The sequence below is a fragment of the Sylvia atricapilla genome, chromosome 3 (genome assembly GCF_009819655.1).
Source record: "Sylvia atricapilla isolate bSylAtr1 chromosome 3, bSylAtr1.pri, whole genome shotgun sequence".
Lineage (NCBI taxonomy): Eukaryota > Metazoa > Chordata > Aves > Passeriformes > Sylviidae > Sylvia > Sylvia atricapilla.
In genome coordinates, this window is record NC_089142.1 from 67,779,111 (window position 1) to 67,796,883 (window position 17,773).

Here is a 17,773-nt window from a genome sequence, read left to right on the forward strand (position 1 = left end):
GACATTAGCAAGACATATCTGGAATACAAATGAGGGTTCAGGCTTCAAACTATTTGAGACTTTGAATTGTGTGGATTTTTTTTTTTAATTCAAATTTACTGGCTTTTGATTTAATCCCACCTAACCTATTTCTATTAGAATACCTCACACTAAGCAGTCATGTTTAACTCTGAGCAAACCCATAAGCAAAGAGACAAGCTTTTTATTTCTTGCTTTAGGCAGCTCATTATAAATTATAAAGTTAAAGTGCAGGAGAAGGAGGAAGAAGAAGAAATTTATCTGGAACCATCCAGTAGTGAACTGCTGTATTTGACAAAGTTATCAGGGCAGATACCTGACACACATTTTTCCAAATAATAGATTCTCTGCAGTAAGCAGCTAACTTGGGATCTTAGCTTTTTTCTCTCAATTTACCCATAGTTAGTGCATAGTTAATGGAGCTCCTGGTGTGCCCAGTTGGCAATTTAGAATACCTACATTAAATTATCAGTCAACACTAAATGAGCTAAAACTGCCCAGCTCACAGATCTGAAAATGTAATCACTCTTGAAACACTACAACAAAGGAGAGCGTATTTTAGGCTTTCATAGGACGCTGCTCTCAGCTTACTGCAAATATCTTTATCAACATTGAAATGAAGTATATTAAAAATAGTAATTAATCCTCAATGAAATCCAGGTGGCAACACTAATGGGAATGCTGTTCTTTGCTCAGCAGGCCAAAACACACCCAAAGAACTGATTTGATTACACTCTTTGTAATTATGATCTATGACTAATCTAAAACTCTTAAGTGGCTAGAAGTTAAAGCAATTTTTGGAGTAGAGCTAGAATCAATGTAGTATCAAAAAGACCAATAAAGGAGATAACAGAATAACCTCAAGAACTTGTCTTTCTATTGCACTGCTTCATCTATTTAACTTACACAAAGAAAGTTAAGAAGCTACATGATTACATACCTGCATGACAAGATACCTGAAAGCAGACAGCTCTGTAATTTCGCAGACCAAAAGCATGAAAGAATAAAGGGTACCTGCAAATTAATCTGGCAAAATCACTATGGAAAGCATATTTAAAGTGCTAAAAGTGAGGGAAATCAACCTTTTGAACAATGTTTCATGGGATATGTTGACTTCTCCATCACTTAAAGTATTTCTATGAAATCCTAGACTCACCAAAGCCAACTGCAAAACTTTCAGCAACTTCAAAGAAAGCAAAAGGCTGAAGGGTCAGAATTTCAGCTGGAACTCGAGATCATTTATACTGCTAAAATGCTGATATTTATACAGACTAATAGCCTGAGGAAGAAATTAGCAGGCAATATTACATAACTTGCCTTATTTAGCAGCAAGACTAAATGCTTAGAATGCTCTTTCTAAAAACCTAGACTTGAGCTGCATGTCTGCCCTTTGCTAGGTCCCTCTGAAATTACCTATCAGTCTTCTGTAACATCACCAAGCTTAAATTATTTTACACAGACTGCATGGAATGTTGTTACTGTTTGATGATTTACAACAAAGTATTGCAAGTTGTTTTGGCCATGACACCTATTATCACTCAGAAACAAGCTTTCCCTGCTTATGGTTTCAGCTAGCCAGTTGTGTGTGACATCAGCATCCACACTAGCAGAATTAGTTAAGAAACACTGCATGGAAATGTACAGGGTTTCAAACATTATGCAAAGCAGGTCCTCATTTGCCTATAATTGCTGTACAAGCAACTGTTTTAGCCACAACACAAAATGCACATTTTCTTGGTCAAGAATTACAAAACCAAAACATTTGAGAGGTTCCTTCTCAAATCCAAATTTCTCTTTCCTTGTCAAAGGGTGGTACTATCTCACTGAAAAAAAAAATACATACTCTCAATTTATTCTTCAAATCAAATAAAAAAATTATTTTTGGCAAAACAGAGAGCACATTAGATGTTGCCTAGTATTCTACATGTCTGGCCCATATGATGTCTGGATAAACACACCAGGGATTTCATCGTATTAAGGCACGTTAAGCCTTTCACCAAATATTCTGAAGTTAGAGTACTAAGGAGCTGCAGATGCTAAGAAAATGATGTAATGATCTTGTGACACCACGTTCTAAGTGTGGCGGGATTATGAAAATAATGCAAAAAGATTTTTGGCTAGGTACATGACAGATTACACAGATTTACTAATTCAAATCACAATACTGTGATAGCTGAGTGCAGATGGATGCCTGTATATGGTTTAAGTTCCGTCTTATTTCACACTCCAAAACGTTTCTCAAAAGCTGGTATTAATTCAAGGAAATAAAGGCTAGGATAACAAACCCAAATGCCCGTGTACACAGAAAACCAAAGTACATACATTAAAAGAAAAAAAGCCCTAAAAGTCATTTGGAACCACATATGTATATTTATTACAGTATCAGGACCAGCTTTGGCCTACTGAGGACTTTAAGATTATGGAAGGCAGTCGATATTGTTTCAGTTCAATAACACGGAGCCAATATTTTGTGTCTAGGTAGCAAAAGCAACTGCAGCTTTACTAAAAACAGAAAACACATTATACTGAAACAGAACTTAACACCCATTGCTTGGGGAAGTTTCACGTGAAACAGCAGAACAACAGAAATTAACCTGCTCTTTAATTGCCTTTGGACAACAAAACAGGAGAAAGACGAGAAAGCACTAAGTAGGAGAAATCCCGGTACCTCATAAAGTGACAGGTACAGGAACACCAACACCCTGACTGCTGCAGGGGACCAGCGGGCACTGGGACAACACCGTAATTTCCCCGCACTCCATCTTACCCTCCCCTACCATGGATGATGCATGGACACAGCGAACAAGCCGCTCTACCATTTTCGCATCATGCTTTCTCTTCCTTACACTCGGCGCTACCGTTTAAAGGAGCTACTTTCCCTGCCTGAGGACCGCGCCGAGTCGCAGCGCCGTGCGGAGCCGCAGGTCGAGCGCCGTGCCCGGCCGGGCGCCTCCCGGGGGCTGGGACACGGCTCCGCTCGGCCGGGCCGGGGGCTCCCGGCAAGGGCGGCGGGGCTCCCGGCAAGGGCGGCGGGGCTCCCGGCAAGGGCGGCGGGGCTCCCGGCAAGGGCGGCGGGGCTCCCGGCAAGGGCGGCGGGGCTCCCGGCAAGGGCGGCGGGGCTCCCGGCAAGGGCGGCGGGGCTCCCGGCAAGGGCGGCGGGGCTCCCGGCAAGGGCGGCGGGGCTCCCGGCAAGGGCGGCGGGGCTCCCGGCAAGGGCGGCGGGGCTCCCGGCAAGGGCGGCGGGGCTCCCGGCAAGGGCGGCGGGGCTCCCGGCAAGGGCGGCGGGGCTCCCGGCAAGGGCGGCGGGGCTCCCGGCAAGGGCGGCGGGGCTCCCGCGAAGGGCGGCGGGGCTCCCGCGAAGGGCGGCGGGGCTCCCGGCGGCAGCGCGGGCCGCTGTTGCCACCTGCTGCCTTAGCAGGGACCGGCCCGGGCCCGGCCGGGCAGGCGGCGATGCCGGGCAGGCGGCGATGCCGGGCCGGCCGCAGCAGCGAGGTGTGACCGCCCCGCCCGGGGAGGAGCGCGGACGGGCGAGAGCCAGGGAGGCCGGGCAGGGCGGCCCAGGTAAGCGGCGGGAAAAGGCCAGAATGGGGTGTGTCCCTAGAGTCATCTAACATCTGCAAAGGGAAGATTTGCATTGACCGGTGGACGTAATGGCTGTTCCTAGTGGGACAGGAGAACGATGATCAGCGCGACTCTAACAGTGGAAGGCTGTACGTGGCGCCCTAAAGAGTTACAGCAGAAGAGAGGCAGCGAATACTGAAGGGAGCATTAGCCGGGTAAGATAAAGCAATTGGGTGTAAAAGATTTACCGCATTCCCTGTGGAGGAAGTTCACGCCTAAATCGGAAGAACACAAGTGCGCTATTATAGACCACTCAACAATCATCTTAATAATGACTCCTACACTGTATTTCACTATTTATGTGTAAGCCGGTATGCCTCATAGAAAACATTCTAGCATAAGGTTTAATCTGTAAGCCATATTGCTTCAGGCATCATTTCGATCTAAATTTTACAGCATCAGAGTTATTACTCAAAGCAGCTACGCTGATTTACCAAAAGAGGTGAAGTGACACTTGATGTACTTCTGAATAAAGTACGAAGCAGTTGGAGACACCAAACCAGCCTTTAACAAAATTTCTCCATAGGATGAGGGAATAACATTTTTTAGGAGTAACACCATAAGTTTAGCTTTTACAACCAGAAATTAGCTTAAAATGAGAGGATAGTTGAAAGCCTAAATAAAGGTTGAGGGTCAGAAGAAAGCTTGAAGACACTTCATTAGAGCCACAGAGAAAATAAGTCAACTGGTAAATTTAAGTGCACCCTTTTCCCTCCCTTGTCATTTTACATCCCTAATATTCCTACTCCTCAAAATCACATATATGATTAAGGATAATAGCATGGGGACACCTGTAAATAAAAGATACTCTTCAAAAGGGGAAATCAGCCAAAGAAAACAAAAAACAAAGTCTTGGAAGTTCAATGTAAATTGTACAAGAACAAAAAGGTCTAAACCTAACTTGCCAAATGCATAAAGCTAGTAATAAAACTGCTTTCAAACACATCACATGTACGAAGCCTGACAGGAAACAGCTGGGCATGCAGATAATCTGGCTGTAAAAAGAGCACAAAAGAAAGAAAATCAGAAAAGGTTAAACAAAGTATTTGTGTAAGGATTCACAACCGCAGAAAAGGTCAAAGCAGTTCTCAGATGAGTTTTGTACTTCTCAAGTGATATGTTTTGGGCATTGTCTCAAATTGAACAAGCTTCAGAACATACAAATAAAAATTTTAAGAGGATTCCTCAGATGGTACTGGAAACTACAAATCAGTTATTCTGATTTTTTGCCTGGGAAATGCCTGTGCATTGTACAGAAGAGCAGTTTCTTTAAAGAACATACAGCTAAACCAATGTAATGAGAAAGCAAGGTAACACAATTTGTAGTAGGCATTCACGAGCAACAAATTTAGTAGTGCTGCTTAAATGGAGCGTCCGCAAAGACCCAGGTAAGAATGATCAGGTTAATATTGAATTTGCAAAAGGCTCCTCACTATCCTTATCTAAGGTTTCAGAAAAAAATTATACTGTCGTGGTATAAGAGGAAGCATCTTGGATTAGAAGCACCCAAACCAACAAACCAAAAAAAAAAACAAAACCTGCTCAAAACCCCAGAAAATCAATTACCAAAATGAATGATTAGTTTTCAAAGTAGAAATTTGCTGCAAAGAAGCCTTACTAGGACCTCTAAAGGTTACTGTTCTGTTTACTGAACATGAGGCGTCAATGTTCTCAGATAGTAACACCACTTAAAAGCTGACCACAAACATATAAAAGGATTTCTCAAATATTCAGTGTCAATACATGCAAAGTAGATGGGAAAAAAAAGAATCGAGACTGTAAAAGTGCTGTGACGCATACAAAATTAGCAAGTGCTACCCCCAGTAGCAAGAAAAAAGACACAGATTTCTTTTTTCATAGTTCCCTGAAAACATAAGCCCAAAAATTAGCAGCAGTGAAAGGCAAACAAAATATCAGCAACAATACAGAAAAAACAGAGCCTGGAAGAAGATGATGTGACATCTTGGCACAGGCATATGGTGCACAAAAACCTTGAAAGCAGTATGCAGAGCTAGTCAGTCACCTCATAGGCAAAGAGAAGAAAGAATCATGGACTGTAGACTGGTGACAAGGAAAAATCAAAAGAACAGATAACATGCATGAAAGCTGTTCCAAATAAACTTTTCAGTTTGAAGTGAACCACTGCAATAAGAGACCTGCAAAAATTACATAATGAGCAGTCAGCTTGGCTTTTTATATTATGATTACCTACAAAGGCCAGGTACAAAGCTAGGTAGATCTCCACTTGGTCAACTATAACGTATAGTTTTAATTGATATTTTAAAAAAAGACTGATAAAATACAGTTATAGGTACACTGAATGTGAAAAAAAAAAGTTTTACCTGTTTTCTTGCAATGATAGTAAATCCCTATTTTAACTATCTTATATTTAAATTGTTAGTAGATATATACATATAAGTGACATTAATTTTTGAATGCAAGTTTATTTCTATGTATAAATGTATTCAAATCTAACAAACACAGAAAAATCACAAACTGCTGTGGCAAACATCCTTCTCTTTCAAACCTTTTGATTTAATGAAAAAATATGTAACTGTATTGTTAGAAGTTCTTAATTAATAGGAATTTCTTAATTTTAATAATGCTGGAACCCCTATGCAGTTCAGCAATGTATAAGACCAGTGTATGACCAAATAACTGTGGAAAATACTTCTGCTATAAGACACAAAGTGCTTTTTTTCTCCCTCCTGTCACCAAATTTTTACATGGTACTAGTACTAATAGCACACGTTTTGTTGCTTTTATGCTAAGGATGATTTTGTAATCATCCCTTTTCTGAGTGAGTACACAAATGAGAAATAACAGTACTTTTTTTTTTCTTCTTTTTTTTTTTTCTTTTTTTTTTTCTTTTGGGAGAAAAGAATGTTCCTGAAACTTTTCTCTGACTTTCAAAGTTAGATCAGACTTGCAAGAAAAACCCCATGGTTTCAACTGAAACAACAGACAGACAATGCAGTTACATTTTCTTACAAAACGTCTCTATTAAATTACATTCATATGTTCTTAACAACAACAAAAATCTTTAATTATCCAAACTGTACAATGTGGCAGTAATTAGTCTCTGCTGATTCCAATATTGTGAAGAAAACTCAATATTATTTTCCTCATTTTAAACCCTAAACTTACATTATTTAAAATGCATTTTGCATTACTGAAAAAAAAATTGTATAATTCTGTAAATTGCAAAGAGATGACCTTAAGTATTCAGTTCCTTTCTTGTTCATACTAATACTTCTGTCCTTCATTATCTTGATGTATTGTACATATATGAAAAGAAAATTAGAATTGAAGTGGTATTTTTCCATTAACAACTGTTGCTATTGCTTTATTGACCTCTTGTCACTGTAAACTAAGTTTCAGAAAATCTTAGAGGATAGAAAGAGGACTAGAGGCATGGTTTAAATTCTCAAGACTGGCTTTCAGGACCTTCACCCAAAGCTCAGGGGTTTATGCCACATCCATTGGAAACTCCACTGGAAACTCCAAGGACTTCCACCTCTCTCCAAGGACTTTTGTTGTCCTTCCTCCCTAACTGTGTCTGACAGGAGTGGCCAGACAAGGGCTCCAAAATCAATGCTCAATGCAGAACACTGTGGGCATAATAACATCAGCATCAAAGCAATACATATATGTGACACTCTAATTTAACTCTAGCCTGTATTCTATAGAAGTAATTTTGTATTCCATTATTTCCCTTCCCAATAATTTCCCAATAGGAGCTTATAAAGTAATTATAAGCAAATAAAACAGGTAAGAATACAATCTAACAGCAGGCAGAATGTAATGAATATGGTAGCATAAAGTCAAGAAGAAACAGTAAGACTCAGCATTATGGTGTGAAGTTTTGAGGAAGTGCTAGTACCTGAGACGAAAAACTGCCGAATCAAACCGATCTTTACTTGGGTGTGTCTCTGAAGAATCTAAATAGGTGTTGGAAGGGCTATCAGAGGGGAAGTTTAAACCATAATCTTTTTGGGTTTGGGGTGTTTGCATGGACAATATTTGATTAGGAAAAAAGAGACACATTTAAAGAATTTCAATTATCCACACCAGAAGTAACAGGTTAAGTTTCAGACTTTGTAATTAACCTGCACTGATTACAATCCCTTTACTTATCATTAATTTATTAAAGAAATACAGACTTGTCACCTAACAGAAAAGAGGTCTGCATATCTTCCTACAGCAAACATTTCCCCCCATAACTTAAAGGGACAGAAATAACAGGGCAGCAGGTTTACTTACACTTTCTAGTGTAACCGTGGCCGGATAACTTGATCCAATCATGTATTGTTCTGTCCTCATAACTTGTTCAATCAGTAACATGTCTTTTAGGAAGGTACTGATATATTTGTGAAGAATGGGTACTCTAAATTTCAAATGATTGTGCTTCTGCACACTCATTGTTGTCAGGACAAATTATGCTCAGATCACCCCTGGGCTCCGTAAAATAAACTAATCCTGAGTCTAATTTTCCAGATGTTCAGTCATTCTTTCCTGATTGCTTTCCATTTAGAGCATCTCTTGGATCCAGACTACGTGATAGTTCAATACATGAATAATTCCTGCTCAGAGCATTGAAATAATGCAGTGTGAGGCACATTTTATCATCCTTCTCTATTGAAATAATTTATTTAAACCATTGACAAAGTCTCTCCTTGCTCATCATTTCTACATGTCAGCATGAGTGGTCAAGTAAGAAAACAAACCCAAGACTTTCTCTTGTTCTTTTGTCACTAAAAGTCAAATACTAAAGAATAAACATTTCTTTTTCTTACTAACATTTAAAGTATGTTCACTTCCTGCACATCTGTCTTAAATTCAGGGCAGAAGATATGTTTGTTGTTCAAACTTGTACTGCTGTTAGCAGAACAAACTCTGCTGCAGATAAACCTTCCAGTAAAATAAGCTCTAGTCCAGATTACAAGGTTGGTTTTTACCAGCTGTTAGGTGAATCTTACTGCCTTTTCTGGAATTATTTTTCCTATTTCCTGTTCTTTTTTGAGGCCTGTAATAGACAATGTCTTGGCCTTCCATTTCTTTTCCCCCTTGCAGATATCAGAGTTTCCTCAAATTCTGAAGACTACTAGTGTCTCAGAGAGGGGGAAAAATGACTTATTAAATGAGGAAAATGAGAAGTCATCCAAAATTCAGAGGCAGAAATCTCCAGACTACTTCCAACAGACCAGGGCAAACACAAGGTGCTATGCAAAATTTTACAGAAAAATAGTTAAGAGTATTATAGCAACACAATCCCTGGTGTGACAAACCCGGTTGAGAGAAACTTAATGAATTGGAAAAGATAACAGACAACTTCAAAAGACAAAGATCTGCATATGCCATTTTTGAGAAGCTTTTAATTTCAACATTTACAAGGCATGCTTAGAATTAAGACAATTTTCATGTGCTAAGGAATAATTTCCATATATGAAATAAATCCTAGATTAAAATCTCACTGTGTAATAAATTTAATAATTAGCTGCACAAAATACCAAATTTGCCTTTTTTCCTGGCTGACATCTTCAGTTTAATTTTTCCTTCTATTTTTATACACACAGAGGAAAACTTCTTGCTATTCTTACAGCACTTATTACAGTTGTAAACACAGAGAAAGATACACTGTTTCTTTAACAAGGAGACTGGAAAAGGCGCTGACAAACTTATTATCTGTACCATGGCTACATTTTCAAACAGTTGTTATATTTCAAGTGCTGACAGACAACTTGAACAAAGATGCCTTATTTACAAGACACAGTTCCTAAATGCAGACACAGGCTTAATGTGCAATTATATTTTAATATGTAGGATGTTCATCATAGGTTACTCTATGCAGTTACACCAGAATCTTCTTGTATCCCTAATCTGAGCACATTTTGCATCTCTGAAATGTTAGGAAAACCCCTCATAATATTAATGTTAAACCCCAAGTCTTTTCTCTAGGAAGAAAATCTGAATTATAAAGGAAAAAGAGGTAAGAAGTGCTTGTTTGGCATTTCTCAAGTTTTGGCCACATCATGCAGCCAAATATAGCAATATTTCCAGTGGGAACATAATACCGGGTAAAGGATATTTGCGGTATAGTGAAAATATAAAAGCAAGCAAAATGCCTGGATAAAGTGTTTTGCATAGTTGATAGATGATTGCAAAAAACCCCAGGCATCAGTAAGACCTTGCGTGAAATCAGAGAAACCACGAGTACTCATTTTTGTGCTAATATACAGAGAAAGGGCACTGCAACCAAAGAGACCCACATTTCTTAAAGTGTTTAAGAAATACTTTAACAACAAGTGCCTGGTCTGCATAAAGTAGATGTGAGTTCTGTTAGCAATTAGAATCTACTAAAAAAATCCCCACAACAACAAAAATTAACCTAGCAAACTTTCGAAGCACTACTAGAAAGACACTCTAAAGTTCAGTACAAATGTGCTCTGATTATTACAACTACTCCTTCCACACTGTAAAAATACTTCAAAATCAGACAGGCTCTGGGCATTTTTCTTACTAAACCTATTTCCAAAGTTGGAAGCAGACAAATGCAATTCTACAAGCAGAGACTTAACAACCATATAATAAAAGAAATCTATTTAAGATATATTACAATATACTGAGATCTTCTATTAAATGCCACACCTGATGAAATATGCAGACAATATTCTCGCAGACAGTATTTCATTAATATTTCGTATCTTAAAAAGCAAATAAAACTACATCAGAAACACCAACCAAAGAACAAAAATTTTACAAGATATTAGATACAACATTTAACCATATCTCAAGCTATTTTAAGGTCTTTGTCTAAACACAATATGATTTAAAACTTGAAATCCTAAGTTTATTAGGTGGATTAGTACTCAGCATAATTGTTTTCCCTTCTGTTCATGTAGAACTTCAATGTTTTCCAAAGGCACCAGAAAAATACAACACAGTAAGTAGCACGCAAAACAAGAAACAGTATCTCACTCAGCACTGAAAGTTTCTCTCTCCTTCTAGGTGGCTTTCTGAGGCCAGTAAAATAAAAATTACATTTCTGTGACTTGTAAGAACAGTGCATCCTAAAAATATGTGTTATATTTTATAATATAAAATATTTATTTCATATATATATATATATATATATATATATATATATATATATATATATATATATATATATATATATATTATAGGGAATATTTACGAGAAAGCTATAAGTTGGCTGGTACCAAAATTGTCAGGATGAATGTGAGGAAAAGTTTCATTTGACTGCATTCCTTATTTATGGAAAACAATTGCTTGTATTGTACTGAGATATGTGTAAATTTACATGTCAGTGTATGTCAAACATGGAAAAACCACAAGACCACTACTAAAACCCTGGGCCAGGGGACAAGAAACACTGATCACGTTTTTTACTGTATTCATTGTCATACAAATTTAATATTCATGTATAAAAATGCAAATGCATCAACTATTTCTGTTAATGCAGGTACTTTTGTTAACACGTTCTTGTTAGTATGTTCAAATTGCAGCAGAAAACCCAAAATGTTATAACACTCAAAAATATGTTAAACCTTTATTTTTAATTAGGAATTAACAATGTAATAAAGCCGAAGTTAAATACTTGGGGTTGTGATTCTATAATTTGTGCATGGGCTCTATGGTTAGATCACTCAGAGACCTCTGCATGGAGTGACTGATGCCAGAAATACTTCTTGGCAATATCTCTATTTTTGTTGCCCCCACCATGTAAATTTATTTCTTGCTTCTCACCACATTTTCTCCATGCCTTTTTAATGGTCATAAAAAAAAAACAAAACAAAACAAAAAAAAAAAACCAAAAAAAAAAAAAAAAAAAAAAAAAAAAAAAAAAAAAAAAAAAAAAAAAAAAACCACCACCAACCCACAAAAACTTCTAGCACCAACTATTTTCACAAATTCCCCCACCAGAAAAAAGTTCTTATGTTTGTTCAATCACTTCTGCACAGCAAGGGAATAAAAGAACTAATAAATTCCCTTTTGCAAATATTCTTAGTTTTAGAAAACAGCTATTGAAAGAGGAATATACAAAATCTGCACACAGCTTTTAGATGATCATGTGTGCTTAATATTGTAATAGGATAAAGGTTAAGAATAATATTGTTTGACCCCTTCAACTACTGACATTCATGCCATGTTATTGTTAGTGTTGCATGTTAAGCAAGCAAATTTTCAATGAACTTGTGTTGGCTTTACCACAGACACAGATGTTAGGCGGACTCCTTTTTTCATAAGGTTCTCATTATTAACTGAAACCAAGTTGAATATTTGACTGAAGGAAAGGACCATATCATTGTTTTCAGATTTTGCTCTATGACTTAACTGAACTACATCTGCCAGCTTTGGAAATACCAAGTACTTCTTGGCGCCAGTACTGGCGCCTTGCTCTATGACTACCATCTTAAGCTCTTCAGCTTGAGGAAGTCTAGTAACCATCAAAACAATTTAATAAAACCCTAAAACTGTGATTACAAGTTACTCACTAGATGACAGAGTGCTCTCAAATTTGTTCTATTTATGAATAATTGTGCAAAATAAGCAACTCATAGTAAACTGAATGCATGGCTGTAAATATGTAGCCTAGAAAGTTCACAAGATGTTTTTGTGATTTATGAAGTCTGTGTTATACTTGAAACCACATTTATTTAATAGATAGGCTGGCACTTCACAGGCTAATTCAATCTGCTTCAAATCTATCCAATGCCTTTGGGAAACATAAGGGATGCTATGAATGTAAATGCAATTCCACTTTTCACCTTTTTGCACTACTGTCTCTTAGCATAAATGTGAAAAGTATTACACTCCCCTAAAAGACCTCACTTTGGAAAAAATGCTGTTGAAGATGAAAGAACACCACAGTTTGTGCTAACCCAAATATAGGAACTATTTTATAAAACAAATAAATTAAACATTATAATTCACTTTTCTGGATATGTCCCAAGGTTATCTGAACTAAAATAAACAAAACATCATTCTTTTTTCCTTAAAAAGACCAAAAATCAAAGTGTCTATATTATATACCACTTATACAGCTGATGCTGAAAGGGGAATATAAATGCCAGAACAAGCTATTTTCAGAAAAAAATAGTGCAAAAAAGGCGTCACATTAATTTATTTTTTATATCAAATGATACAAATATTTAGCATTTCCAGATAATTAATTATGTGATCTGAGAATAATCAATAGTTATTTCACTTACCATGCTGAATGTCCTTCATGTCTAAATGAAGGCTAGACATTAATATTCCAACAGCTTGAGATCTTTTGTTACTTAACAACTTGACAACCTGCCAAAAGAAACAGAAGTATTATTATATTATGGAGGATAATGTACAAGACATTTTGCATTACTAATGACATATTCAAGAAACAGTTCTTTTTAATGTATATACATATCCAAAAATGAGCGAATTTATTATTTTTAAAGTTTACTTCTGCTGTATAAATCCATTACAAGTGCATGTAACTTTGTCACCTAGTTGAATTTAATCCTAAAAGAGTCACATCATAAAGGTTCCCCTAGTCTTCCTTCTTCATTAGGATGCACACTTTACTTCACACTGATGTTACTAAGTGTATGAAACATGCTGTCAAATAAAAAAATTCCAACTGTGTCTATCTTGGAATTGCTTTGGTTTCCAAAACCACACAATGATTTCCATCTTTGATGTAAGTTAAAGCTGTGAGAATTTGTATTTTATTTGAATGTTTGACGTAGTAGGCGCCAATATGAATTTTATTTTAAAATCAAAATAATCACGTACACATTGGGGTTTTCTTTGATCACTTTAAGGATTATAAAAGGTCAGAAAACTTTTTTGTTTTCAAAATAGAAAAAAAAATCCAAAATCAAGCCATCAAAATTACTTGCTTTGGGGGGTTAAAATCAGTGACTTCATCAAAAATCAAAGACTTTCATACAGGTTGGTCCTGCAAGAATAAAAGCAGCACGTAATTCACAGACCATCTTACATAGGGCCCTAAGTTGTTTGAATTCAACTTGATGGTGTAAATTTTACATCATTGTTAGGAGAAACAAGGAATGCCAGAAAAGGACTCTTATCTGTAAAACTACATGATTCTAGATGAAATAATTTTCAAAGCCAGGATTCAACCACTGCATATAAGAAGAAGGTTAATATTTACATAGGTTGTTGAGTTTTACACTGTAGTAAATGCACTGATGAAAACCTTTGTGAGTCATTTGGAGGAAAAAAGAAAAGACAGAACAATTAAAACTGTTAGTTCATGTCAGGAAGCATATACATATTTTTTTAAGTTACACTGCTACAGTTGTAGCACCAAGAGGCTGTATTATCTACAGCCACACTGGGAAAATTATTTAGAAATTAATTAATTGAAAAGAGATTAGAAAAAGTAGAATAAAGTTATCCAGAGTAAAGAATTTCATGATCCAATTCACATTTTAAAAATCAAAAAAAATACCCAGATGTTTGCCCTGTGATTCCCTCGTTCATTGCCAACTTTGATTCACTTACATTTTCAGATACAGGTCTGTACACTGATGTTTGAACAGAAGAAGAGAAGGAAAACCTGACCCTGAACTCTGCCACTGGATCTACTTAGGAAAGGAAATTTGAGAAACTCACTGTACTTACAGTATAGGTTTTCTGAGGATGTGGTTGGCTGCCCAAGTGTTCAATTTTATTTTTTCCCTTCTTAAAACTTCATAACCATTGATTATGAAGATATTTGATCCCCCTGTTCTCACAGATGCCAAACTAGCTGCAGTGGAGTGAAAATACAGCCGTAGAAGCCCTGAAGACTAATGTCTGTGTCTCAAGTATGAGCATCCAGATCACTGTATGGCCAACCAAGGATCCTTGGTAATAACATGCTGTGAGAAGTAACAGGATGTGGCTGGAGAAGGGTGCCTAAGGGGCAGGGCAGCAATTTTCTGGGACAGAAATCCTTGGTCTGGCTCCTGGACATATGCACAGCATGGTACAGTGCACATGCAGGAATGAGGGTAAGAAAAAGGATTGTTGACCAAAAGTCAACCCAGTGGAGGGGGAATCAAGACACCAGAGACCCCCCAAAGCCCTCCAACCCATTTTCAGAAAGGTGCAGAGGAATGAACTGTGCATGATAACTGATCTGCATAAAAAGCAAGAAACTTATCTCCAAGGTAGTGAAAACTTATCTATAAATATGTACCCCCATATAGCTAAGGTATACATGCTCCAGGACTCTGAACATCTCATTATCTAGACCAGGACTCTGAACATCTCATTATCTAGATTTACACTGGAGCAAGGAGTGGTGATCTTTTTTCCCTCCCTCTCTCCGATTTTTCTCACTCTATCTCTTTATCCAAACCCCACCACAGTATGCTTATACTGGAAAATACAGGAATAACATCCATTTTCATGACAATGTATAATTTACTAATAAAACTTTGTAAGCTTTTACGGACCTCCTGACTTTTGTCATTCCTTTTTGACCATGAGCATCTGCACACGTGTATATTCCCTTCCCTTTTGGGTTGAGATGCCTCAACAGCAAAAATACTGCTCATTAACTGAAAATTTTAACATTGGAATACAAGTATGTCATAACTGATGTTTACAAGATTAAAGACCTAAATTCAAGGCAGGGCTATTGAAATCACCTGTCAAAAATTACCAAGAAATTCCTATGTAACTTTTAATACATTTAATATACTATTAGGAATTTAAAACTGAAGTGAAAAGGACTGAAATAAGATAGGATAGTAAGATTTTTCTGAATTTAAATGTAAAACTAATGTAATTCAGAAAAATACAATTAGGATAACCTGCACAAGTCTTCTAATGGGCTATAATCACTCTAAATATTTTTTTAAGTGGAACAAAAATTTCTTTCAAGCCTAGAACTGAGATAAAGCTGGGTCAATATGAAATTTTCTTCTTATAAAGAGAAGCTGTTACCAATTTATTTCTTTGCAGCTACAAAAGGGTAGCAAAATAAAGTAGATCTTGGGCAGCAAGGTATAGACCAAATCTTTCTAATCTATTAAGTTGCAATCTATAATAGCAACCAAACAAGTATCTTGCATTCTATTAAAAAAAAAACAAAACAAAACAACTGAGTACAAAAGAGTACAATATTTCAAAGAGAACAGAATTTCTTCAACTGAAGTTGCTACCAAACTATACTTGCAGGAAAGGCAGAGCAACAAAAGAAACAACACAGTATGCTACATTAAAAAAAAAAGTTCGAACACTTCACCCTAAAGTTGTGTATTCCAACAACATTGAAAAGAATGAATTTGGTAAAAGAGGATGTTGGGGGAACTGTTGATTTCAGCTCCTATCATTATTGCTCAAGTCTGAAATGCATTAGCAGCATAACTAACTTGCTGGTGTCAGCATATTGTGGAAGTCCTTTACTGTCTTTATTTTGAACTAGAAAACCAACCCAAAGCTGAGAAAGTGAATTAAAAATCAAATGCAAACTCATTGCAAAAATACTATCAGAAAACAACAATATTCACACAAGATTCAAGAGCTTATATGAAGTAAGCTTGTAGATTTCCTGTCCCTCAGATTCTGCAAAAATGGAGTAGAAATGGAACTGATGCAGGATACTATCTTACCCCAGAGTAAAACAAAACCAAAGAAGAAAATTGAGAGTAAAATAGCTTTGTGATGTGTTCTTCCACATTAAAAAGAAAAAAAAAATTACAACTGCATTCAGGTGTGAATCTACCTAGAACCAACTTGACCCTTCCAAAGGAAGGAGAACTACCCTGTTCCCTCTTGGAGGCCCAAAGTACAGGGATGAGTTGGAGTCTGTTCTTGGTAATCTCCCACTTCTAATTCATCACCCAAGTACTGTTATATTTGTTTCAGATTGTGAAATCAGTTTCTATCTTCCATCAGAATTCTAAAGCTCAGAGAGCTGCTAAGATCAGGCTTACAGACACAACAAAGGGATCAACACTGGAGGGAAAAAAAAAAGAAACAATTAACTATGCTGTTGTCATGCATGCTAGAACATGATTCCTGTCCAGGAAGCAGGACCAAACTTAGTGACCTAGTAGGTCCTTTCAAATCCTGGCTTAAAAGTTACCAGGAAAAAAAAGCTACTTTTCTGAAAATGAGCTGATAGACAGAATAGTTGATTGCTGAGTGCCACATCTTGACAGTGATTAGAAGCAAAACAAAACAATAAAACCACTGTCCACATGAAGAATAAGTTATCTTTGCTGCCAAAATTCTGAACCATGATGATATCAAAAGGGTGACAAGGAGCATGACTGTCAGGTGAATGGGTGCAGAACAGCAATAGATAAAGCAGTTTCACATCGCAGCTACCAACTTTCTCTAAGTTTTATTTAAAATGTAGGGTTTATGTCAACTTTTATACAAATCTCTGTTATGCAGTTCATTCCCATTTCAGTCAGTTGCATGAATACTAGAGTTTCCTCCAATAGAATGGAAGTAACAATACAACACTAATTCAGAAAATATGAATATTAGCATAAATGCCTGAAGCAATTCCCACATTTAAAAGTAAAACAATAAAATAAATCAGCTGCATAGTCTGGGCCTACAGGCTACAGACAAGTGACGCCATTTAAAGGCAGAACAACAAAAGTTCGATAAATCCAATCTCTATAAGATCTAAAGCCTCAGACACAATACACAGCTCCTTTTTAGTCTGGATTCTGGAACTCTGCTTTAAACAAATTTTAAAAAATAAATAAAAAGGGAAGCTAGAGATGTTATCTGCAGCCTGAAGTCTAGGACAAACTTTCTAATTGTTGAGTGGTCCTCATTGTTGAGCAGCAAACAAACTACATGCCAAATTTGTTCCTGATTGTTTAACACAAGCAAAAACAGTCAAAGAGATATTTAGTCGAAAGGTAATGCAAGACACATGTTTGATGAGAACCCCTAAGCAAAAAATATGAAGACTCCTTTCCCTCAGAATAATATTTAGTTAATGCATGGAATTTTTTCAATGATTCTTGCTTTCTGTTTCTGATTTTGAGCATTTAGAAAAATTATCCCAAAGTTTTCACTGGTTAAGAAAAAACTACTGTACATTACACAAAGTCACATGCAGGAAATCCTACTTTACAAAGACCTATTG

At 36.9% G+C, this 17,773-nt stretch overlaps 1 protein-coding gene across 1 annotated transcript in view; it reads right to left on the reverse strand.

Moving 5' to 3' along the window:
* Positions 1-17,773, reverse strand: part of FMN2 (formin 2) — a 151,215-nt gene that overhangs the window by 74,887 nt on the left and 58,555 nt on the right. Inside the window, 1 exon segment of the mRNA XM_066314421.1 lies at positions 12,873-12,960. Within this exon segment, the coding sequence (XP_066170518.1) occupies positions 12,873-12,960 (88 nt within the window).